The sequence below is a fragment of the Biomphalaria glabrata genome, chromosome 1 (genome assembly GCF_947242115.1).
Source record: "Biomphalaria glabrata chromosome 1, xgBioGlab47.1, whole genome shotgun sequence".
Taxonomy (NCBI): domain Eukaryota; kingdom Metazoa; phylum Mollusca; class Gastropoda; family Planorbidae; genus Biomphalaria; species Biomphalaria glabrata.
The window spans coordinates 4,452,100-4,476,619 of NC_074711.1; the positions used below are offsets into that span (position 1 = coordinate 4,452,100).

The 24,520-nt window shown below is 37.4% G+C and overlaps 2 protein-coding genes across 2 annotated transcripts; both read left to right on the plus strand.

The window, feature by feature from the left end:
- The first annotated feature begins 199 nt into the window (after nt 1-199).
- On the plus strand, nt 200-9,419 carry LOC106074594 (uncharacterized). Its single transcript, XM_056018578.1, has 6 exons — nt 200-330; nt 421-578; nt 2,537-2,667; nt 4,253-4,406; nt 6,190-6,305; nt 7,645-9,419. Exons 1-6 carry the CDS (start codon nt 261-263, stop codon nt 7,709-7,711), a joined length of 696 nt encoding a protein of 231 aa, XP_055874553.1. The 5' UTR covers nt 200-260; the 3' UTR covers nt 7,712-9,419.
- A 4,048-nt stretch (nt 9,420-13,467) lies between these two features.
- Nucleotides 13,468-24,303, plus strand: LOC106068682 (uncharacterized). Its single transcript, XM_056015668.1, has 6 exons — nt 13,468-13,619; nt 15,571-15,728; nt 16,334-16,464; nt 18,214-18,361; nt 22,174-22,289; nt 24,137-24,303. Exons 1-6 carry the CDS (start codon nt 13,553-13,555, stop codon nt 24,195-24,197), a joined length of 681 nt encoding a protein of 226 aa, XP_055871643.1. The 5' UTR covers nt 13,468-13,552; the 3' UTR covers nt 24,198-24,303.
- The last annotated feature ends 217 nt before the right edge of the window (nt 24,304-24,520 follow it).

Below are 24,520 nucleotides of genomic sequence, written 5' to 3' on the forward strand. Positions count from 1 at the left end.
TTGTGTGCGGGAGAAAGAAAACACATTTTTGGCGAACACCTTGTTTATAATAATAAGTCTTGTCTTCGGGCCCGAAGATTAATGACGAATGCACTATTTCCCCCTGGCTACGCAGCCCCAGCTGTGACCTATATATCTTGCATAACCATTGTCCGCCGGGGGTCGATTGAGAACTCGTTTCTATAAAAGTTACTTTATTTTCCCAGGGTTTTGAAACAACTGGCCAGGTTTAAATGGAGACGATGAAATAAGGACTTAACATGTCCACATTTATATCGACCCTTGTTCTACTCTTATTGTCTGGTAACTTTGGCGACTCTGCAGCAGAAGGTAAAGTTACTTTTGTAATATTTTTAGCGGCAATTGAAACTGTTTGTACTATCTTGACCACGATGACCACATACAAAGTTTTCTCCACAGCCCTCTCTGAAAATCTTCACACTTTCTTGAGCTTGCTAAATGGCTACTCCACCAACAGAGAACAGAGAGTCTATGACGAATTGGCTTTTGACGTCAACGACAAACACGACGCATTGACTTTACTATGGAGACCTGTGCAAATAGCAGCACTACCGAATGTAAGTTTTAAACCCTAGATATAGATAAATCTTCTTTGGAATAGTTGTGTTAGTGGTACATCGAGATAGAGAAAATACCTGTCTAATGAACATACGTGAATAATACAAACAAGGCCAGGTCTGAAGGAAGGCAGATGGGGCTACAGCACAGGGGTCTTCACAAGAAAGAGGCTCCCACAATAGATTTTTTAAAAAAATCCATAATTCAAACAGTCAGCAACTTAACGTGTTTGTTTTTTTAAACATTTTTTTTTTAGCATTTTTACCAACAATATTTTTAATCTTGCAGTTGGCAGCATTTTCATAGTTTAAAAAGTGTCCGCTTATGATGTAGTCGTAACATTCTCCGCATTTAGTACACTGAGTAAATCATAAAAAGGTGACATTTTTTTTCGTTTGTTAAAATATATTTTTAAAGAGAGAAAAAATTATAATAAATAGTCAAATACTTTTTTCTTTTATAATATGACATGCTTTTAGACATTATTATTTTTTTTTTTTTTTTATTAATAAGTGGATTTTTATTAAGGCTTTCGATATAGTGTAGGGGCCTCGACTAAAATTCTGCCCCGGGGACTCCAAATACGTTTATCCGGCCCTGACTAAATGGGAATTTGGGAAGTGGCACTAAAAAAATTTTTTGTCGTCAAAATGAAATGACAGCAAGGCCGTAATGCACTAGAATATTGTATATTCTCTTATAAAAGGATCCACTGAACATCGCTACTGTTAAATACCCATTACTATAAATCTGTAACAGATTTAATAGTGTGATACCAGCCAAACACATTTGTCGAGTTTCTGTAAAGTATAAAACCCTTGTGCATAAAAACTTCACTCTTCACCTATCCTTTAGTCTTTGCTCTTTGATGCACCCCACCACCTACAGTTGACCGCCTTTCTCCATCCCCTAACTCCTATTCTGACAGAATCTCTTTCAATGACAGGCCCGTTCAATGACAGGTCCTTTCAATGACAGGTCCGTTCAATGACAGGTCCGTTCAGACAGGTCCGTTCAATGACAGGTCCGTTCAATGACAGGTCCTTTCAATGACAGGTCCGTTCAATGACAGGTCCTGACAGGTCCGTTCAATGACAGGTCCTTTCAATGACAGGTCCGTTCAATGACAGGCCCGTTCAATGACAGGCCCTTTCAATGACAGGTCCTTTCAATGACAGGCCCGTTCAATCTTCTACGTTGTCTTCCATTCGCTTTCACTGTCTGCCTCTTCCTATTTTCCTGGTACTGTTCCGTGAAAGAAGTTTTCTTTAATTGATTCGTTTATCGTTTTCATTATTCAATAAATGTGCATAGTTTCAACTTGATCCGAAAGTGGGAAGTTCTAGAAATAACATGTTCAAAATCTTTACCAGAGTAAGTTAATATAATCTTCGCAAAAATTACTACATTCTTTTATATATATATATATATATATATATATATATATTTATTTGTTTATAATAAATTTCTAAAGATTTGACGAAACAAAAATTTGTTTTTTTATTCGAAAATAATTAGGGGACTCCACTCCTTCGTTGCACCAGAGCCTCCTTCGATGAAGCTCCATTGCATGATGGGCCTAACCTAATTCATTGTATTTCTATGCTGTAGACCAGGGGTTCTCAACCTGTGGGTCGCGACCCCCTTGGGGGTCGATTGACGATTTGCCAGGGGTCGCCTAAGACCATCGAAAATATGGATTGTTTTTGTCTATTCTTCTTTTGCTGTGTGCGTGTGGGGGGGGGGGGGTCGCGGCCGAGTGGAGGATTCTAAAAAGGGGTCGCCGAGCTTAAAAGGTTGAGAACCGCTGCTGTAGACTGTATGCAATCTTAAGCGTGAAGGCGCACCCTTAATTACTCGGGGCTTACCTTCTCATTGTGAGACAAAAGTTCACACATGAATTCTATATAACTATATGAAAATAAGAAACTCTAAGTTGTTTGTTTCATGTGTTTAGGACTACACTGTGTACTTGGAAGAGACGGATAATAAAGTCATCTTTCGGATGCAAATTTTGGTCTTCTCTGAAGATGACTTTGGGATCATTCATGTTCAACCTTTAAACGTAAAACAGCCAGACAACTACAAGTCAGTACATTTTCTTTTGAATTGGTTAGACTGCACAAATTGTAAGACAAATTTCCTTACGGATAATAAAGATAATTATTATTATTATTATTATGTGAACGCGAGACTTCTGACTGGACTTGACTAACATTTCTTATCAAAAACATTCTTATTTTGGAGGAATGTTAATGGTCCCTTGGTATGTTAACTCTTTCTCTCCTAATTCACGATAGCATTGTTGATTTAAAGTCATTAAATTGAATTAGTGTTTGATTTTATAAACTTTACTTTATCTTAGTTAAAAAAAGAGCCTGCATTCCTTTTTATCTCTATACCAAATAAAAAAACATTTTCTAATGACAAACAAAAACTTTATTGAAGCTTAATCATAATAGAGTAGGGAAACACTACTGAGCAAAATGAAAAATTCCGTCCAAAATTAGAAAATAATTACGGAGAGAAAGAGTTAAACTCATCTCTGTGTTAGGTGGTATTGCCAGGTCGAAATATTCTGAGATTTTCTTTTCTTTTACTATATTTAATAAAGTAAAGTTCCCTTTTCAGTCCTTGCGATCTATAGGGAAGGTGATGTTAACGCCGTCTGTATCTTTGGCCAACGGTTTAACGAGCAGGGTGTCATGTGGCCAGCCCAACGACCAATCACCTTTCCCAAACTAATCTCAGATACCCATATATATACTACATTTATTTCACCATTATAAATGTTCCACGAGAGCATTCTTTATAGTCTCCACACAGAACTTCACAGTTGTATGTCGCTTCCATCTTCGCCAAAACATTTCAAGTTTTCTTCTAAGCCATTTTAGTAAAAGACTAAAAAAATGTAAAATTCATTTGATTGTTTTGTTATCTTCGTTCGCATTAACAAGTGGAAAGTTTTTAGATAACTTCTCTTATTCGTTTTCTCTTCACTATTCTTCTTTATTTCACCAGTCTTCAAAACTGATAGGGAGAGATGGAGACAAAAAGAGAGTGAGAGAGACAAAAAGAGAGACAAAAAGAGAAACAAAAAGAGAGACAAAAAGAAAGTCAAAAAGAGAAACAAAAAGAGAGACAAAAAAGAGAGACAAAAAAGAGAGACTGAGACAAAAGAGAGTGAGAGAGACAAAAAGAGAGTCAAAAAGAGAGACAAAAAGAGAAACAAAAAGAGAGACAAAAAAGAGAGACAAAAAAAGAGAGACGGAGACAAAAGAGAGTGAGAGAGACAAAAAGAGAGACAAAAAGAGAGTCACAAAGAGAAACAAAAAGAGAGACAAAAAGAGAGACAAAAAGAGACAAAAAGAGAGTTTAAAAGAGAGACAAAAAAGAGACAAAAAAGATAGACGGAGATAAAAGAGAGTGAGAGAGAGAAAGAAGAGAAAGAATTGGATATAGAAGAACTATAATAATAAAAAAAGAGAAAAAGATAGGTAAGCAAAAGAGGAGAGAGAGAGAGAGAGAGTGAGAGAGAGCGAGAGAGAGAGAGAGAGAGAGAGATAGCCGAGAAAAAAATGGAAGAAAACAAGTTAAGAATATAAGTTACAAAAAAAAACACAAAAAAACTATTCTCACATTATCTACTACATTATATTCACATATTCCTCAGACCCAAGCAATATGAACAGGAGGACCTGACAAATATAGAATTAGAATCCCTGACGTCTCCTCCTGAATGTGAAATGTTGTTTACTCGAATTCAGAAAAACGTCTATGTTGGCAGCGCCCCAGACTGTACTTCCGAGTTTTCCATCGCTCTTAAGGTATACATTTCTTTTGGTACAATTGTCGGAAGACTTTCTTTCTGATAAATGTGGATCTTACGTCTGCTACTTCGTGGGATGGCTTGAAAGTATCAAACGTCCCTTAAAAACCTACTACGCTGAAACCTAAACATTCTACAGCCAGGCCGTTAATGAATTCTGGAGAGTGTTACGCGTGACAACAGTCGGAAGTGCATACCATTAGAGCCGGATTTCAGTGAAGGCAGGCGAAGCTGTATCCCCCGGACTTCCACAAGAGAAAAAAGGGTCAAAAAAACTTTTATGCTTAATTCTAATTTTTTTTTTCGCATTGTTACCGACAATACTTAAAATCTTAGGGCTGGCAAAACTGGCGTGGTTAAGAAGTGTCCGCTTGGAGCGTGCTCATAACATATAATTACCCAGGACCTCACCATTCACAAACCCAATATTTTCTCTAGAAGAAGGAAAATGTGTATAATGCTACAGTCACTACACTGCACAGTCGTAAAATATGGCATGCTTTTAAATATGCCTGTTATAGCATGTATAAAATACTTGAATTTTTATTTTATGCTTTCGCAAAAAAAAAAAAATCCAGCTTGGTGCCTAACCTTTCTTAAATCCGGCTCTGCATAGCATACAGCCAAGATGCATATGTTTATACAGAATGGTATGTTTTTTTAATTCACTACTAAAAGATCAATTAAAAAGTCTTATGCCATTTATTTTGTTTTGTATTATGATTGTGCGACTCTTAGGTTTTACTTGAAATAAACAAAGCATTTCTCGTCTAATGTCCCCTGACATACATTCTCCCTCAGTCGCTCTTACAATAATATAGAATAACGAAAGATCTTGATTAGGTTTATTAGTTTATAAGGCATTGCCTTCGACCACGAAGATAGATGAGTACAGTATGTATTGTTTTGCTACAACTAAAGCAGACAAATTTGTCCAACGATGCGTCACTGCCTAGAGACAAGAGAGGACAACCATCTGGCCTCAATCCAACAGCGCTTTTGGTTGCCTCCCATTGAGAACATGGTGGAAAAGGTTGTCTTCGCTTGCCAACAAAAAATCTATGTTAATAAAGCAGCGGTCCTTACCACACATTTGTATGGGTGGGTCCGAGTCAGTCTGAGACTGCTGAGGTCCGACTGATAGTACTTTTGTTCCAGTATTAAGTGAAGAGGCCTCTCAACTTTTTCCATGAGAGCAGCAACCCCCATTTTAAAGACTTCTGCTGGAAGATCACCAGAGCTGCTTATTGTCTTTTTAGGTAAACGAATGGTATTTTTAGGAACTTAATTATGTAAAATGATATTCGATATAGTAAACTTATAAAAATTATATACGGCGGAAAAACTATAGCAAACTGTTTGATGTATCCGGCGAAACACTTCATAGCACTGCAGACTCACATTTTCTAAGCTCTTCCGTTTATAGCCATTTATTTTTTCTTATAGTTGGCAGCATTGAACTTCAACTTAGCGTCCTTGACATTGCTTAGTTTATCGTGAAAATCTCTAACAAAAAGGGTAATAAAGAATGTGGGTTTAGGATTTCATGATTACAATATGATTAATATGCTCATTGCTTTTAACTAAATCGTTTTAATATAGAAATAAAGGTGCAGGATCGTGGCTACAGGTCCATGCAGGGTTGTAGCTCCAACTACTGGTTGAATATTTTGTGACTATTTCTATACTTGGCTGATCAATCACGAGACTCTATACTATTTCAAAACTATAGATACAAAAATAGTAATTTGACTTACAAGTGATGTTATCTCTTGTGCTAGGTACATGCACCTTATAGCCTGACTCTGACCTGTGATACGTTTGCTGCGTTGGTCTGCAGCCGCTTTACCAACGAGGCGTCGTCCAGGCTTCCTTACATTAACTTTTTCAGACGAAGGTAAATGCCATAACTTAGACTAACGTTATTTTAGCATGTTGTTTGATTATAGGATGTAGATTAGATCACAGTTACACATATGAGAAGCGAAATCTTATTATACACTATCATCGTATTATACATCACCTCATATCTGCCTGTGACCATGTCTCGATCAAAGGCCAGCAACCAGCTTCTTCCAGTGGTCTGGGCAAGTCTTTCCAACTGCCCCGACGTCTTGCTCGTCTGCTTCCTTAATTCGGCGCCATTAAAATCAGAGTCGTCCCTTCTTCCTCTTTTTTTTTGGGTGATTTTTTTGTGCAGGCTTGCGAAACTTGTGACCTATCTATCGCCTCGGTAGGATATTTGATGCGTTGTTGCTTTATTGTTTAACTCAGTTCCTCGTTGATTTTCTCTCGGTGTCGGAGCATAAGGATGTTCCTGAGGCAGGTTTTTTAATGAGTTCCTGGAATTTCGTTACAGTGGTGAATGTGGTTCTTCAGGTCTCTGCTCCATGGAGTATCGACTTCACATGGGGGTTGAAGGGCTTTATGGTGGTGATGATTGTTTCGCAGGTTTCACCAGGTGTTTTTCAGCTGGTGAAAGGTAGGTCGTGCTTTACCGATGCGGGCCCTGACATCAGTATCTATTCCTCCACGATGGTGCAGGATACTGCGAAGATAGCTGAAGCGTTACACCTGTTCTCATTGAATGTCCCGGTCTTGAACAATTTGCTTTTCTGTTGACAAAACACAATCTATCTGAGTTGTCAGCAGGGGTGATTATCTTTTTCTACATCTGCTGTTAAGTGTGAGAGAGAAAAGGGTTTATCATCGATGTCGAAAGCCTTTTCATAGTACAGAGGCGAATTCCATCATCATTACATGAACTATTGATATCTCAAAAAAAAAGTGTGTGTCTAAAGCGCCTTATATTTAGTTCAGCCTGATACATCTTTCCAGGGATAGACAAAAGCATTAACTTTCTATAGCTGAAGCAGGAACTAAGGTTCCTTTTCTTGGGGAGTTTGATGAGGTAACCTTCTTTCCACTCAGTTGGCAGTACTTTTTTTACACCATTTTCTGGCTGCAGAATGGTCAATTGTCTGAATGTCTTCCTCTAGTGCTGCTGCAGGGGCACTACCAGGTCCTGAAGACTACCGAATTACAGAGAAAGGCATTGCTACAGACCTGTGCTTTCACAGGGCCATTTCTAAGTGAACAAGTCTCTTTAACGGATCTCAAACTTGACAGAGTCAGAGAATCTGTCCATTTAACTTAAAACGAGGCACATTAAGTACATGAATATGTTTTGCATGTCACACAATATAAAAAAATATATAATAAACATTGTTCTTCAGGTTCGAACTTCCATCCAAATGGACTGAAGGAGTCAACTTTAGCGTCCCATGTCCTTCCCATTTCTAATGGAGTCAACTTTAGCGTCCCATGTCCTTCCCATTTCTAATGGAGTCGACTTTAGCGTCCCATGTCCTTCACATTTCTAATGGAGTCGACTTTAGCGTCCCACGTCCTTCACATTTCTAATGGAGTCAACTTTAGTGTCCCATGTCCTTCACATTTCTAATGGAGTCAACTTTAGCGTCCCATGCCCTTCACATTTCTAATGGAGTCGACTTTAGCGTCCCATGCCCTTCACATTTCTAATGGAGTCAACTTTAGCGTCCCATGCCCTTCCCATGTCCTTCCCATTTCTAATGGAGTCGACTTTAGAGTCCCATGTCCTTCCCATTTCTAATGGAGTCAACTTTAGCGTCCCACGTCCTTCACATTTCTAATGGAGTCAACTTTAGCGTCCCATGCCCTTCACATTTCTAATGGAGTCAACTTTGGCGTCCCATGCCCTTCACATTTCTAATGGAGTCGACTTTAGCGTCCCACGTCCTTCACATTTCTAATGGAGTCAACTTTAGCGTCCCATGCCCTTCACATTTCTAATGGAGTCGACTTTAGCGTCCCATGTCCTTCCCATTTCTAATGGAGTCAACTTTAGCGTCCCACGTCCTTCACATTTCTAATGGAGTCAACTTTAGCGTCCCATGCCCTTCACATTTCTAATGGAGTCAACTTTAGCGTCCCATGCCCTTCACATTTCTAATGGAGTCAACTTTAGCGTCCCATGCCCTTCACATTTCTAATGGAGTCGACTTTAGCGTCCCATGCCCTTCACATTTCTAATGGAGTCAACTTTAGCGTCCCATGCCCTTCCCATGTCCTTCCCATTTCTAATGGAGTCGACTTTAGAGTCCCATGTCCTTCCCATTTCTAATGGAGTCAACTTTAGCGTCCCACGTCCTTCACATTTCTAATGGAGTCAACTTTAGCGTCCCACGTCCTTCACATTTCTAATGGAGTCAACTTTAGCGTCCCATGCCCTTCACATTTCTAATGGAGTCGACTTTAGCGTCCCATGCCCTTCACATTTCTAATGGAGTCAACTTTAGCGTCCCATGCCCTTCCCATGTCCTTCCCATTTCTAATGGAGTCGACTTTAGAGTCCCATGTCCTTCCCATTTCTAATGGAGTCAACTTTAGCGTCCCACGTCCTTCACATTTCTAATGGAGTCAACTTTAGCGTCCCATGCCCTTCACATTTCTAATGGAGTCAACTTTAGCGTCCCATGCCCTTCACATTTCTAATGGAGTCGACTTTAGCGTCCCACGTCCTTCACATTTCTAATGGAGTCGACTTTAGCGTCCCACGTCCTTCACATTTCTAATGGAGTCAACTTTAGCGTCCCACGTCCTTCACATTTCTAATGGAGTCAACTTTAGCGTCCCATGCCCTTCACATTTCTAATGGAGTCGACTTTAGCGTCCCATGCCCTTCACATTTCTAATGGAGTCGACTTTAGCGTCCCATGCCCTTCACATTTCTAATGGAGTCAACTTTAGCGTCCCATGCCCTTCACATTTCTAATGGAGTCAACTTTAGCGTCCCATGCCCTTCACATTTCTAATAGATCACTTACAAGTTGTTGTTGTTGTTTTTTAGAAAAGTAAACATTAAATAGATAACACAGTTTGTATACAAAATTAAACATTTGATTGATTGTTGACAGTTTATATAACAAACGGAACATTAAATATAAAACTAAAAAAAAACAACACTTTATCAAATAATAAACTACTTTCGAAAAATATTGAAATTTCTTATATTTATTCTCTCATCTTGGTTTTTATCTGTGTTATTTTAAGTTTATCTAAGTTCTTTGATATTTTAGCTGATGTTTTTTTTTTTTTTAATTGTACTTGTGTTTTTATCTGTATGTTTTATCTGTGTTTTTTTTTTATCATTGCTCTCTGTAATTGTTTTTTTTTTAAATTGTACCTGTGTTTTTACCTGTATGTTTTATCTGTGTTTTTTTTTTTTATCATTGCTTTTTATACTAGTTATTCAATTCAGTTTTCTCTGTATTGAACTTGAATTAAAAGCGAGCTAAGTTTTTTTTCACACTTTGCCTTCCGGCACATATTTCCACCCTCCCCTCTCACCTGATGAACAGGACAACTAAAAAAAAAAAGGCAGTGGATTATATTTCCACTTAGTCGGCCGCTGCGGTTCAGCTGGATGCTATTTTTTATGGAGTCACGAAGGTCATTTTATATTTACGCATTACATAACACATAAACAACTTACTTAACATTCACAAGAGCGATCTCAAACTTCTAAATATGAGAAATAGATTTAGCGTGAACCAGTCATACAGATTCGGATTTAAAATTCTATATAGTTTCTGAAAAAAAAACACCCTACCTGGTTAATAGCTATTTGCATAAAATATGCATTATGCGAATGATACCAGCTGGTTACGGAAGAGTGTATTGCATTACCGAAAACGTTGAATTATTAATTCAACTTCAATTTAGCCGTCTATAAGAAACAAGAAAAAAGAATACTATATAAAAAAGTGTATGTAAGGAAAAGAACCGCACAAGATAGTTTGAGAAACACTGAAGTAGACACTTATTCAATAACATCAATAAGTCCAGGTTTATATTGAACTATATCTTCATAACGAACAGTTCATTGTATACATTACATTTCAGTTGACTCAGGGGCGCCCTAAAAATCCTGAAGTTCAAAATTCCAATCTTCTCCGAGATTCGAACCCACGACCTCCAGGTTCAGAAGCCAAACGCTTTAACCATAAATTACTCATTAATTACTGTACTCATAAAGTACTGTACTTACGCAAAGTACTGTACTCATAAAGTACTGTACTCACAGAAATAGGATACGAACACCTTTTAAAAATCTTTCACAGGTGTCCTTAGAGTGGATTATTGTGATTAGAAAACTGTAGAAGAAATCACCTGGCATTTCATTATTTGAATACTAAGTCATGTAATAGTGAATGTCAGGGGTTCTAATTTTATATATATGCTGCTGCTGCTATGCTCTGCTTGTCTCTTGTCTTGTTGTGTTTCTTAACTTGGTTCCTGTGGCTCACTAGCGGGTTTCTTGAATACTAAATAATACTTGCTTGGTACTTTCTTGGTTACTCAGAATTCATCAATACTTGCTTAACTCAAATACGAACACTTACCTATACATCAACTCTAACTCCTTATAGTCATGACTATCGATAATACTTTAATACCTAATAAAGCACACAATTATATCACTCTTATGAAATAGTAATACACAAAACACCAGTCCATCAACTTATAAATATATAAATACATAAATACCAGTCCAGGAAGTAAACGTCCAACCTTCCTGGACCGGGAGCAAGACCTTACTGACTTAACACATTCTCTCGCACATTCAACGAAGACTTAATCACTCAGTTCACAACACGTGCAACACTTCGCATTCATAACAAGGGGATATAACAATCATACCAAAATATTAAACTAACATTCATTCTCGCCATACCTCTCCCTGACAGTGAAAATTAGATCAAAGAGATACCAGTACATCTCCCCAGACCTTGGGTTATTAGTAGATCTTTTTTTGTTGTTTACAGATGTTAAAATAAAAGCATCGTTAACATTCAGCATTTACAGCACGGGCGTCTATTGTACTGGGGGGAAAAGTCTATGTTTATTCTAAGTTTTTTAAGTTTTTTTTTTACTTTTGTCTGATATTAGCTTTCACTTTTGCTTCAGTTCGTCCGAAACATGCTAAAACAAGGTTTGCAAAGACAGTTTGTTTGAAAACATTCAACGAAGACTTAATCACTCAGTTCACAACACGTGCAACACTTCGCATTCATAACAAGGGGATATAACAATCATACCAAAATATTAAACTAACATTCATTCTCGCCATACCTCTCCCTGACAGTGAAAATTAGATCAAAGAGATACCAGTACATCTCCCCAGACCTTGGGTTATTAGTAGATCTTTTTTTGTTGTTTACAGATGTTAAAATAAAAGCATCGTTAACATTCAGCATTTACAGCACGGGCGTCTATTGTACTGGGGGGAAAAGTCTATGTTTATTCTAAGTTTTTTAAGTTTTTTTTTTACTTTTGTCTGATATTAGCTTTCACTTTTGCTTCAGTTCGTCCGAAACATGCTAAAACAAGGTTTGCAAAGACAGTTTGTTTGAAAACAAACTCATAATCGGCCCCCCCCTAAGTGGTCCACCCATGCAGGTAAAAAGGCAGGTTTCAATATTTTCAGAAAGAATATCAGGATAAAATTCTATCAAAGGCAAATGACAGAAAAGAATGGAGAAAGAAGGTTGGCAAATCTTGTGTGATGCCCCAACAGACCAAGGGATAGGTGAAAGTGAATGTGAAGTTAGGTGTGAACCTGGCCTAACTGATGTCTTATAATGATCATCTAATTGATCTAATTGTTTTGTAAAGGGTCGAACTCTTATTCAAAGCTTCAAGGGAAAAAAAAACGTTTCCATAGAAAAAAAAAGAAATTCCTTTGGTTAGGAGATTTTTAAATATGATACATGGCCGCAGTTCACGCGATAATATGATAAACTACTTATTATATATGCTTACTGGAGGCGCTGTGGATGAGCCGTTAAGCGCTTGGCTTCTGAACCGGGGGTCCCGGGTTCGAATCCTGGTAAAGACTGAGATTTTTATTTTATAAAAAAAAACTATTCATGTCATAGTGAAGGCCATTTCATGTACAAGAAATTTAAAAAAATAAATTTCTAGTCCATCTGGTCAATACAGCCTCTCATTTTAGCGGGAAGCGTGGTCGAGAGGCAAAGTGCGCTTGAACTTGGCTTGGCTTGGCTACCTAGTAGGTGATCGAGGTTCGACACTTTCCTAGATACCCCCACCCCACTGGTCCACAAATGAGATTGGACCAAAGCGCTCTGAGCATGCTATAAGCTTGAAAGTAGCGCTATATAAAAGCTATAAATATATTTAAGTTACAGAATATATGTAATCTTTATTTACATTCCTATACATTTTAATTTTTAATAGGGGCATCTGCATTGGAGGTGAAAAGCTGACAAGGGTATTATGTAGTTTTTAAATACCTCGGAGCTATAGTCTCAGATGAACTAAAACTCTATGGCCATATTATAAGGTCCTCAGGGCTTGCAAAGACCTTCCTTCAGGGAACAGTACCAGGAAAAAGGCAGACAGAGAAAGCGATGGGAAGACAACATAAAAAGAATGAACGGGCCTGCCATAGAAGAAGATTCTATCCAAGGCAAAAGAAAGAGAGGAATGGAGAAAGTCGGGAAACTGATCTTGTGTGGTGCCAAAACAATATCCAACAGACTAAGACATAGATGAAGGTGAAGATTCCTTGAGTTACTTTTTAAGCATGTTTCTATTTTGTGTGCTTAAAAATAGTCTCAGGATCCCAGGTTTGGAAGCCAAACTCTGAATCACTCAGCCACCACGCCCATCAATTGATTATTTCCGTGCTCTATACTTATTAGCATAAATATATCACGTGAGGATCGCACCTTTCGCTGGGAAATATCACGTGACTACAATACAGTTTTATTGATTACAATATTGTCTCCCTTCGTGTCATACAACTTTATTATTACTTTATTATTTTACGATGTACGTTACATAATAACTATATCTAGTCAGCAAATTTTGCTGTACAAAGGTGTCAGGATATAAATACCTTTGGAACAATGTGCTAGTTTTAACACTAGACATAAATGCGGGATCGTCAACAGAGAACAAAGCTAAAACATTCAAGACAGAACAACTGGGATGAAGCACTGGCCTATATAAGAACACGACTGGACACGATGAGACCAGTTTCTAATTGAGGAGGGCGCAGACGTGGACAAAAAAATGACCAGATTCAAACTGTCCCTGTTACTCATCTTGACGTGCAGTTGCACGACATTTGCAGAAAAAGGTAAAGTTCCGTATGTCACCTTTCTAATGATATAATATGTAGATTGGTTAAAAATATGCACAGAACTGCCTGTAGCTATATATAGAATTGTTCACAGTGATAGCTACTTACATCTCTTTGAGGGGGGGGGGAGATAATTACATCTCATTGAGAGGTGAGCTGTTTTATATCTAATTGAGAAGGGAGCTAATTACATCTCAGTGAGAGGTGAGCTAATTATATTTCATTGAGAGGGAGCTAATTACATCTCAGTGAGAGGTGAGCTAATTATATTTCATTGAGAGGGAGCTAATTACATCTCAGTGAGATGGGAGCTTATTACATCTTGGGCATGAGAGCATGAGAACAAAATAGAACAAAGTTCTATAAAAATGTTTCCACTAGATCAAAACGCTTGGCTGCCGGGTTCCAATCCCTGTGAAAAATGAGATTTTCAATTTGGGGATTTTTAGGATGCTTCTGAATCCAACCACTAATGGGTACCTGACATAAGTTTGGGACAATACTTCAATAAGTATAAGAATTTTGTCTTCGAGTAATGGAGAGTCTACGGTGGGTGGCAACCGCAGCTATGACCTACATATTTTGCCACACCAGCACAGGCATAACCATTGTCCGCCGGTTTAAAAAAGTAAGAAAAGTAATCTATAGTTTCTCTTTCAAAATATTCCACAAAAGCGAAAATTTGTTTTCAAATTAAATAAATTTTCCGGCTTTACACTGTCTATGATTCTTTCCTTAGAGTAACATTTAACCATGTAAATAAACATTTCTTGATCTACAGATAGTTCGTTAGCTCTGCATAAATTGAGACTACTAAAGAAGAAATGTTTTTATTTCAGTAAAAAAGTGAAACAAAACGTAACTCTCAATAACCAACGAAACAAATCTACAAACTCACTTTTTGTCTCAATTTGATCACTTGTAAATTGGGAATGGCTAGAGCTTCAGCTACAATAGAGTTTAAATTTTAATCACCAATTCTATTAGTTTTCAAGTTTATTCAAGAAATGTCAGTGCAAAGATTTATTTTTTTTTGCTTCCTTATACTTTTGGCTTCGTCAACTGAAATTTTTCTAATAGATTTTGATGTTTTTCAAAGCTTTCACTTACAACGCGTTTATCGTTTGAGTGGAAATAATACCAAAAGTCCCAACTTAATGGAGGTCATAGCTCATAGTTTATACATCAACCGTTACCTAAACTCTACACTTTCATGACAGCCTTCAAGACATACATGTGGAACATAGAGAGCACCAGGGACCAATGTTTTAAATGAGAGAAAGTAGTGAATAAACTGCGACAAAAATAAAGGACTGCGAGGCTCGGACCAGTGACCCTGGAAACGACAACACGCCTAGCAGTAACGCACTGCAAAGCGAGCTTAACCTCTAAGAGTCTAGACCAGCGGTTCTCAACCTTTTAAGCTCGGCGACCCCCTTTTACAATCCCCTACTCTGCCGCGACCCCCCCCCACCCTCACACACATACAGCAATAGAAGAAAAGACAAAAACAATCCAAATTTTCGATGGTCTTAGGCGACCCCTGGCAAATCGTCAATCGACCCCCAAAGGGGTCGCGACCCACAGGTTGAGAACCCCTGGTCTAGACCATCGGAATGTAAAAAAAAAAAAATTCTTCTGGTCCAGAGTCATTCGTCTGTATGCAAATTACCCCATCCAATGTCAACAGAGCCGACACAGGCAATGACTCCATCTAATGGACCTCATTCACCAATCGTAAACAAGTAACATTTAGCCACGTGATTCTATATATCTTCTATACAAATTATGTAATCCATAGTGGCTCTCACGTGATACGTATTTTTCATTGTTTTATCATTATTATGACGTGGCTAAATGTGTTTATTTACGATTGGTGAACGAGGTCCATTGAGTATCCCTCATTGTGACGACAGGCACTTTTCAAGAAGTATGACTTTGTCCACAGCACTGTCAGAGAATCTCTTCACCTTCTTCAGCATGCTCAACGGCTACTACAGCAACAAAGTTCAGCTAGTTGTGGATGAACTAGATGCTGAGGTGGAAGATGAACACGACGGTATCAACGCCATCTGGAGACCCGTGCCAATAGCAGCTTTGCCCGATGTAAGTTTGTCACCGTTTGATTCCTACATAGTTTTTGTGCATTACAGGCAACAGGAATCAATCCAGTCACAATGCATTGATGAAACAAATCCATATACAGTAGTTTACGTCTCGGGACATGATATTTTTGTCCTTTGCAACTTATCTTGTGACCAAAGAGGCAAATCCGTGATGCAAAACTGCGGCCAAAGTTACGATATCTGTAATCACCAGGGGCAGTTGTACTTCCACCCTTCTTTCTACTTCTGGTGTGTCCGCCTTCTGCAGTCCGGGACCCTTCCTTTTTGCTTGCTCTCTATGTGGATCTATCCGGTGCCTCTCTTTCAACTATTGGTGTCGATTCTAAAGATCCATTTTTTTTTATTTTTTTTTGCAAACCGGATATACCAAAACGCTTGCTATTTATAGATTTTACGCCATGGATGAAAATGTTCAACACGTGACTTCCACAATGCTCTCCTTTCAAGTGATATTACTGTGTAACATTCAATGTTAGTTAATTTTTCAAACCTGATTTTTTTAATTATAATTCATGAATCGACTCTCAAATATTTTATTTATTTTTGAACGAATACAATATTCTGATTTCTTTATTTCGCAAACAGGATTGGACTTTTTATGTGGAGCAGTCCGTCAATGGAGTTGTTAACAGAATGCATATCGTGGTCTTTTCCGAAGATGAGTACGGAGTTATTCACGGTCAGGTGTTAAATGTTAAACAGCCAATTGATTACAAGTAAGTTGATTTATACACGCCGTGCTGGAATAAGGACAACATGGGATACATGTCACACTTTACATGTGCTGCATCTTGGGACTTGCGTTGACACCTTTTCTTTTTTTATAAGCATGCACAATAAAAGTTTAGTTAACAAAGTTATACGCCCATCTATTTTTAAACCATTAATTCTTGACCTTTCACCTGTGATGTCATCCTAATCCAAAGCCAAAAAAAATTACATTCGCGGCTTTCCCTTAGCCATCTAGTGGGTCTGGCGAACTCTCTAAGTTTCCTTTGTGACGCCAAGCGTTTTCCTGCTGCATTCTGAACTTCACAAATTCATTCTCCTGGCCTCTACAAGACACAATTTCTCCCAAATAAAATACAGCACATGTCAATTCAATTTAAATTTAGAAAGGACTGGTCGATACTAGAGTGTGAGAGACACATTTGTTTTTGAAAAGGTGTTGTTTTTTTTTTCGTTGTACTATTCTCTTCGAGTGACAAAAATATTTTGATGCGGGCCTGTTTTGTTCACGTAAAAGGCGCCATCAAAACGAGGGAAGGTCATTCGGTAGAAATTTGACGTCTGCTGACTTCAGAAAGGCGGGAAAATTCTAGAATGGCATTGAAGCAGACTATAGAAATGCTTCATTCAAAACAACTATTTACCTTGTTGCAGACGTCATATGGTGAAAGGTTCGTCTCCGGAGATGATATGACGTCAATTAATGTAATAATGTACAATATTTTTAGCAGCCCCCGAAAGGGGAATAAGTTTTGTCTGGTCTGTCTGTCCGTCCGTTCGTAAACTAGAAAAGATAGTGAAAATCCGACATCATAATATTTTAGACCATTCAAAGTTCTGATGCAACGGCTACTTTTTTCTGAAAGCGAAAAATTTAATTTTTACAATTATTTACTATTAATAGTAACAAACCTGGGAGGCTAGTTAGTAAGGGAGATGGCTGTTTACTATATATTAAACACATTTATGCAAACGGTTTTAAATTTTTGTCAAAAAAAATGTTATTACAATTGATATTGTTAAGTAAGTTCTGTCATACTAACTACTACATTAACAAAAAAAAAATATTTACTTTTTCTTAAATTGAAAAAATCTATTTAGTATGCATATAAGTGGAACATTATTTAAAACAACAATTAATAAGTTGTTTTTGATATTATCACGTGTACTGCATCTGTGTATCACCATAGCCATGAAACATTTAACTATAGGAATTTTTAAATGGAATTGTGTTTTTTTTACCCTTGAGGCTTTGAATAAGATATTGGCCCTTTACAAAACAATTAGATCAATTAGATAATAATTATATGACATCAGGTAGGCCAGGTTCACATTCACTTTCACCTATCCTTTAGTCTGCTGGACCGTTAGGGCACCACACAAGATCTGTCAACCTTCTTTCTCCATTTTTCTCTGTCATTTGCCTTTGATAGAATTTCATTCTGATATTCTTTCTGAAAATATTGAAACCTACCATTTTACCTGCCTTGGTGGACCACTTCGGGGGGCCGATTTTGAGTTTGTGTTTCAACACAAACTGTCTTTGCAACCTTGTTTTCGTAATAATTTTAGTTTTCGGTTGATCATATTTATTTCTTAAGGAAAGCATTTGATTACACTGTCAAAGAGAGTGAGAGAGAGTGAGAGAGAGAGAGAGAGAAAGAAAAATGAAAAAAGAAAAAGCCATCCCATTACTACCAGTATCCTATCAACCATTGTATTCATATATCCCTCAGGCCAAAGCAATATGAATATGCAGACCTGACCAATGTTGAGTTGGAGTCTGAGCCGTCACCACCCGAGTGTGAACTTTTGTTTACAGGACTGGAAAAGAACGTCATTGTGGGAAGTTACCCAGATTGTATATCGAAGAATAATCGTAAAGTACGTTACACTCTAAATTTTATTTCTATTGGGGTGTTTTGTGGCCAGTGTCTTGTACTCTTGGTAAAGAAAGGAAACTATATGGAGAGCTCCCTGATTTTGGAAACCACTGCGCAGTTCATCTCATATATTGGTCTAGTCATCTGAACACTCCAACATAACAATGATAATAAGGAAGAATAAATAAATTTTATTCAGAAAGATAAAGACCTAGTTCAACATAGTTAATTCGTCTTTTTTAATAACGAGAAAACAATCTTTTGGTAGTGTGGCTAATGAAATAGTAATTCTAATTATTGCAAGTATTTGTGGTCCTATTATAATATTGTAAACTTACTCTAAACTTGTGATTTAGTTTATAGTTTATTAGTTTTATAATTCTGATAGCATCTATTATCGTATTTTATAATATTGCATTATCTATAACCAATTATTCTGAATGTTGACCTCCCTTCTTGACGTGACACTTTGAAGGGCCGTAAACGTTTTTTCAAATGTTGTTGTTTTTTTTTCCTTCTCCATCAGATTGTTGGGCTGTAACTCTCATTTGTTACCTGCAGTTATCTTCTCTTCCCCCCCCCCCTCTCTTAGTCTGTGCAATGGTAAACATCTGACGTTGAAACAAAGTGTTCAATAAACGTTTTCCTAAGATTAGGTTGAGAAAAGGGGGATTGAGAGTTCATCTTTTCAATATTAGATGTTTGTCAACATAACCTTTTTTAATAACAAGAAAATATAATCTATGATAGTGCCATGATATATAACATCATTCCAGTTATTGCAAATATTTTTTGGTCCTAATATAATATTGTAAACTTACTTTAAACGTGTGATCTATTTTATTACATATATCATTCTGCTTGCATCTATTATCGTATTTTATATTATATTGCATTATCTATAACCAATTACTCTGAAATGTTGAAACAGCAGAAGATAGAGCACTACATACTACCAAAACATCTTTCCGGTTAATTTAGCAGCTACTCTGATTTATTCATGCATACTGTTAATTAGAAACAAAAATCATGTGTTACTATGTAACTAGTTCAAAACTCATGTTCATTATTGGTAATTAAACTAAGCAAGCTTAATGAAAGTTCAATACTAACTGTTGGATATAATTGTAAAATGTTTGTTTTACTTATTTCGGATGTTCCTTCAGAGTTGAAGATAATTACTTCCTAGTCCAAACCTCCCGCAGGACGACGTGGGATGGGAGCGGGCAGGGTTTGAACCCGGGACCATCGATAAGTCCGAACGACAGTCCAGCTTGCAAACCACACGACCAGGCAGCCATTGATGACTCATCGTGTGTCAGTAAAAATAAAAATACTGAAAAATTGTATTTCAAATGAGATATTTGGTGAGATGGGTATTTCGAGCTAGATACTGGGGGAAAAACATATTCGAAACTTCTCTTTGCTCTTTGGCACAAGGGCTATAACTCTAGAAAAGAGAAGGAACGAAGAGTCTGAAGAGTAAGTCAACGAATCAAATCGATTGCGGGTTTAATCTTAATGCTTAGTTCTTGTTGTTCCGTTTTATTGTTTGGATTTGTTATCTTATCTTATCTTATCTTATTTGTTAAACAAGCAAAATATATATATTAAAAAAAAAAGCTTATTTAAGGGAAACACCTCCGCACTTACAACTATATCTCTCAATAATTTAGAAGTTATTTTCGTTACTCGATATAAAACAAAATGTTAATAACCAATCATTTATTGACCAATTGGTTGAATTTTTAATTAAGACTAAGACTAAGACTGCTATATTGATCCTTACGGAAATTTGTTGTGATTACAAGGACTCTTTCCTCATGTAAAGACAACACAACAGAAACATTCACATGAATAAAACAGACACAACATAAAGAGTTCATTCAGCGACTACACACAGGCATCTTGGTCCTATTCATGATTCATGTTTTGTTCAAAGTTTTGACTTGATACGAGAATAGATGTAGGAGAAACAACGTGTACACTTATCTAATGAGACGAAACCCTACAATTTTAGCCGTATCTCTAAATACTGAAGGATTAATGTCCATTTTTTTGTATCAAACAAAATAATTAATTGCGGTGGCTGAGTGTTTAAGTGCTTGGCTTCCAAACCTGGGGTCCTGGGTTCGAATCTCGGTGAAGACTGCGATTTGTCAGTTGTTAAGAGTAACAAAAAAACTAAAACAAATTAATTCCACTTATCTTATTCATGGCAAACCAGTAACACAGACTAAAAACGCAAAATACCTAGGTGTTATAATAAATGAAAAACTGTCATGGAATCCACATATTGACGAAACTACAAAAAAATCAAACAAAGCATTAAGATTTATTAAAAGAAATTTCTATAAATCAAATAAGAACATAAAACTAAAATGTTATTTAACCTTGGTTAGGCCAATAATAGAATATGCATCCTCTTTTTGGGACCCCTCAACTCAAGGAAACATTAAGAAACTAGAACAGACACAAAATAGAGCAGTGCGATTCATAACAAACGAATATTCACATTTGACTAGAGTAACACCTTTAGTAAAATCACTAAATTTAGAAAGCCTTCAAGACAGAAGGCTCAAAAGTAAAGTAGCAATAATACATAAAACACTGAACCATTATTCTTCAAATACAAAAAAAAATTTAATAAAATACTCTGAAAGACACAAAGATAAAGGCACATTCCTCGTCCCATATGCTAGGACAAATTTGTACAAATACTCCTTCTTCCCTAGGGCTATTAGAGCATGGAATGGGTTGCCTGAGCTAGCCAGGAAAACCAGTGACTTGGCAGAATTTAAGTCATTGGTTAATATGCATGACTAAATGCATGACGCGTAGGACGTAATCATCTTCTTTTTTTTGAAGTAACGTCTGTATTATATAAGATATAAGATAAGATTTTGAATTTCGGGATTTTTTAGGGCGCCCCTGAGTCCACCCAACTCTAGTGGGTGCCTGACTTAAGTTGAGGAAAGTAAAGGCGGTTGGTCGTTGTGCTGGCCACATGACACCCTGTTGGTTGACCGCTGGCCAAAGAAACAGATGACCTTAACATCAACTGCCCTATGGATCGCAAGGTCTGAAAGGGGAACTTTACTAATTATTTGACTAATTTGTAAATTTTTTTTATTGGTTAATGTCATGTCCTGAATAATTGTGCACAGCTCTTACCTCTGTCAGAATAATTTCTGAGTTGATATAAGCTTTGTAAAAATATCATTCAACTTAGAAATGGTAATGACAAGGGCGTCAGGGGGGAGACACTCTTGCCAAGTGTGGGGACTTGCGTGAATGTTTTATGCGAGACCTAATCCTAACCAAATTATATCATGTTAATAGCTTTCATTGTAGGCGTAATTGGTATAGGCTAGTAATAAATCTTGGTTTACGGAAACTGTTTCCATGGAAACCCACCACACCCTACTTCTGTCAACAACGATGTGGTACGGTACATTAGAATCTGTGGTAGGGGTCACGCTTATATGTGTAAAAAAGCTGAGTGACCACCAAGCTCTCTATCATAGGGCTCACTCAAAACTATTTGCCTGAATGGAAACTCGGTCTATGTTAATCAATGGCTTGAAGAATATCTGAATGGAAGACAGTGGTCAGTTGTTCGGATTGCTAGTTAATATCGACTCTGAAATACGATCCTTCAAGATCTGGATTTGTTCTTCTTACAGACTCCTGCCCCTGCTGATTTTGAGTTTGTGTTTCCACACAAACTGTCTTTGTAACCTTGTTTTTATTTCTAGTTAACGTCGACAATGAAATACAATTCTTCAACATATGGATTTGTTCTTATTACAGACCCCCGCCCCTTACAGCTTTACAGTCACGTGTCATGCATTCACATCCTTCGTCTGCAGTCCTTCAACCTTTGAGAGTTTCGCCAGGCTGCCCTATATTTTCTACAAAAAACGAAGGTAAGCGCCTCCATTGTAAGTGCTGCATTCAAGAGTTTGTATTTAGCGAGTAGAAAAGTTGAGTCCTTGAAGGGTCAAAGGGCACGACATGGCCTAAATTGTTCCGATAAGTCAAATAATTATAATCATAAATGCAAAATTGTATCGTCACGTAGCAGCATTCACAATAATTGATTTTTAAAAGTTCAAAATCTTGCTTGTTGCCTCCCCTTGCTATAAACCTCATTCACCAAAATGAATGGTCACGTGATAGTGTTGATCAAACAACGGGACAAAAATTGTCACGTGATAACCATTGTTGATTGAAACTAGATCGTTATTTCTATAGAAGAGAAAGTGAAGCACGTGACTAAACGTTGTTTGTTTACGATTGGTGAATGAGGTGCATTTGAACTCTTGACCTCTCAATAGGGTCATTCGTACCATTATATGACATTATTTCCAGTGTTATTATATTTAAATATTCCATCTTCGTGGATAAAAGAGTGAAGTGTTTAGCGTCAATAGCAACAATACGTCTGTGTTTGTGTGTAAGGGATGCGGGTTTGTGTTTCACGTTACACTTCACAGCATTTAAAAAAAAAAAAGTATATTATAGTTGTGACATTTGGCCCCAAGCTTTCCATATGGATAAATGAAATTAATTATTTCAAATTAGATTCGGTGCTGGTTTTGTTGTAATGGGGGAAAAAAATTTCAAATCAATAGACATTTCTTTCAGATAATTAAAATGCCATTTTACATTTCTCAAAACTAGCTTTAATCTATTGTTACTAAATTTTTTTTATGTCGATTAAGTCCCTTTGCACGAGTTGCATCGAACATCCGACGTCCGACTGGAGACTAAACTAATTTACATATCGATGTCTGCCAACAAAAATGGCTGAGACGGATTTTGGGAGTCAGTTACACAGATCGGGTCTCAAACATGGAAATCCTATGCCGAACTGGGAGTCGAACACTTAGTGAGGTTGTGACAGAGCGTCGCATGAGGTTTGCGGGACATGTTCTACGTCAAAATGAATTACGCACACCAAGAGTTGCGATGACATGGAGGCCAATGCGAGGAAAGCGCAAACAGGGACGTCCTCGTATTACTTGGCGACACAACCTTCATGGAGGACCTCAGAACAGTGGACACCAGGTGGGAAATCTGCCAATGACAGATCTTTATGGAGACAGCTTGCCGCCCAATGCGCCGAACGGCGCGGGAGGACCTAAAATGTTTGTTTTTGTAAAATGTTTTACATGTTTCGGATGTTCCTTCAGAGTTGAAGATAGTTTACTTCCTAGTCCAAACCTCCCGCAGGAGGACGGGTGATGGGAGCGGGCAGGATTTCAACCCTCGACCATCGATAAATCCGAACGACAGTCCAGCGCGCAAACCGCACGACCAGGCAGCCCAAATAAGTAAGTGTGTCTGCCAGGGAAATTTGTAGGAAGAATAAGACGAAATCGAATTTCTCCAATTTAAAAAAGAGAGACGTTACATTTGAAAGTTTTTTAAAAATGTTCTTGCAATTGTCAACAAATCTGTGGGTGAGTTTGAAACAAATATTCCTACAGTTTTGTGTTCTTATGAAGTGTTCACTTACATCTATGGGGTGAACTGTCTCACTGTCTCACTGTGAACATTTTGCAATACCCAAGTGATACATTCAACACACACAAGAAACATAGCAACAAATCTTTCCGTTTTGAAAAGAGATATTATATTATATTATATTATATTATATTATAATTCCGATAGATAGATAGATAGATAGATAGATAGATAGATAGATAGATAGATAGATAGATAGACAAACTTAAAGAGTTAAAACTAAATGTTAAACTGTTTATTTCAGATATGAACTTCCGGCCCAGTGGACCGAGGGAATTAACTTCACAGTTCCTTGTAACTTTTAACTAACAAGCTGCTCAGCTCATTGAAATTACATCACAGCGTCTACCGTTATATCTGGAACCAGTTCTCTGATAGTAGCTGAATTAAATATTTTTCTTTTTAAACATTCATAGACTTGTATTGTTTGTTTGTAAAATGTTTTACATGTTTCGGATGTTCCTTCAGAGTTGAAGATAGTTTACTTCCTAGTCCAAACCTCCCTCAGGACGACGGGGGATGGGAGCGGGCAGGGTTTGAACCCTGGACCATCGATAAATCTGAACGACAGTCCAGCGCGCAAACCGCACGACCAGGCAGCCATCTAGCTGTAACTCATGGAGCAGGA

Excerpts from the sequence above, each read along its gene's own strand:
- LOC106068682 (XM_056015668.1), top strand. The coding sequence starts at position 13,553 with ATGACCAGATTCAAACTGTCCCTGTTACTCATCTTGACGTGCAGTTGC. Across the intron at positions 16,465-18,213 it reads AAACAGCCAATTGATTACAA|GCCAAAGCAATATGAATATG; the intron begins GTAAGTTGATTT and ends TATATCCCTCAG. Across the intron at positions 18,362-22,173 it reads TATCGAAGAATAATCGTAAA|ACCCCCGCCCCTTACAGCTT; the intron begins GTACGTTACACT and ends TTCTTATTACAG.
- LOC106074594 (XM_056018578.1), top strand. The coding sequence starts at position 261 with ATGTCCACATTTATATCGACCCTTGTTCTACTCTTATTGTCTGGTAAC. Across the intron at positions 331-420 it reads TGGCGACTCTGCAGCAGAAG|CCCTCTCTGAAAATCTTCAC; the intron begins GTAAAGTTACTT and ends TTTTCTCCACAG. Across the intron at positions 6,306-7,644 it reads ATTAACTTTTTCAGACGAAG|GTTCGAACTTCCATCCAAAT; the intron begins GTAAATGCCATA and ends ATTGTTCTTCAG.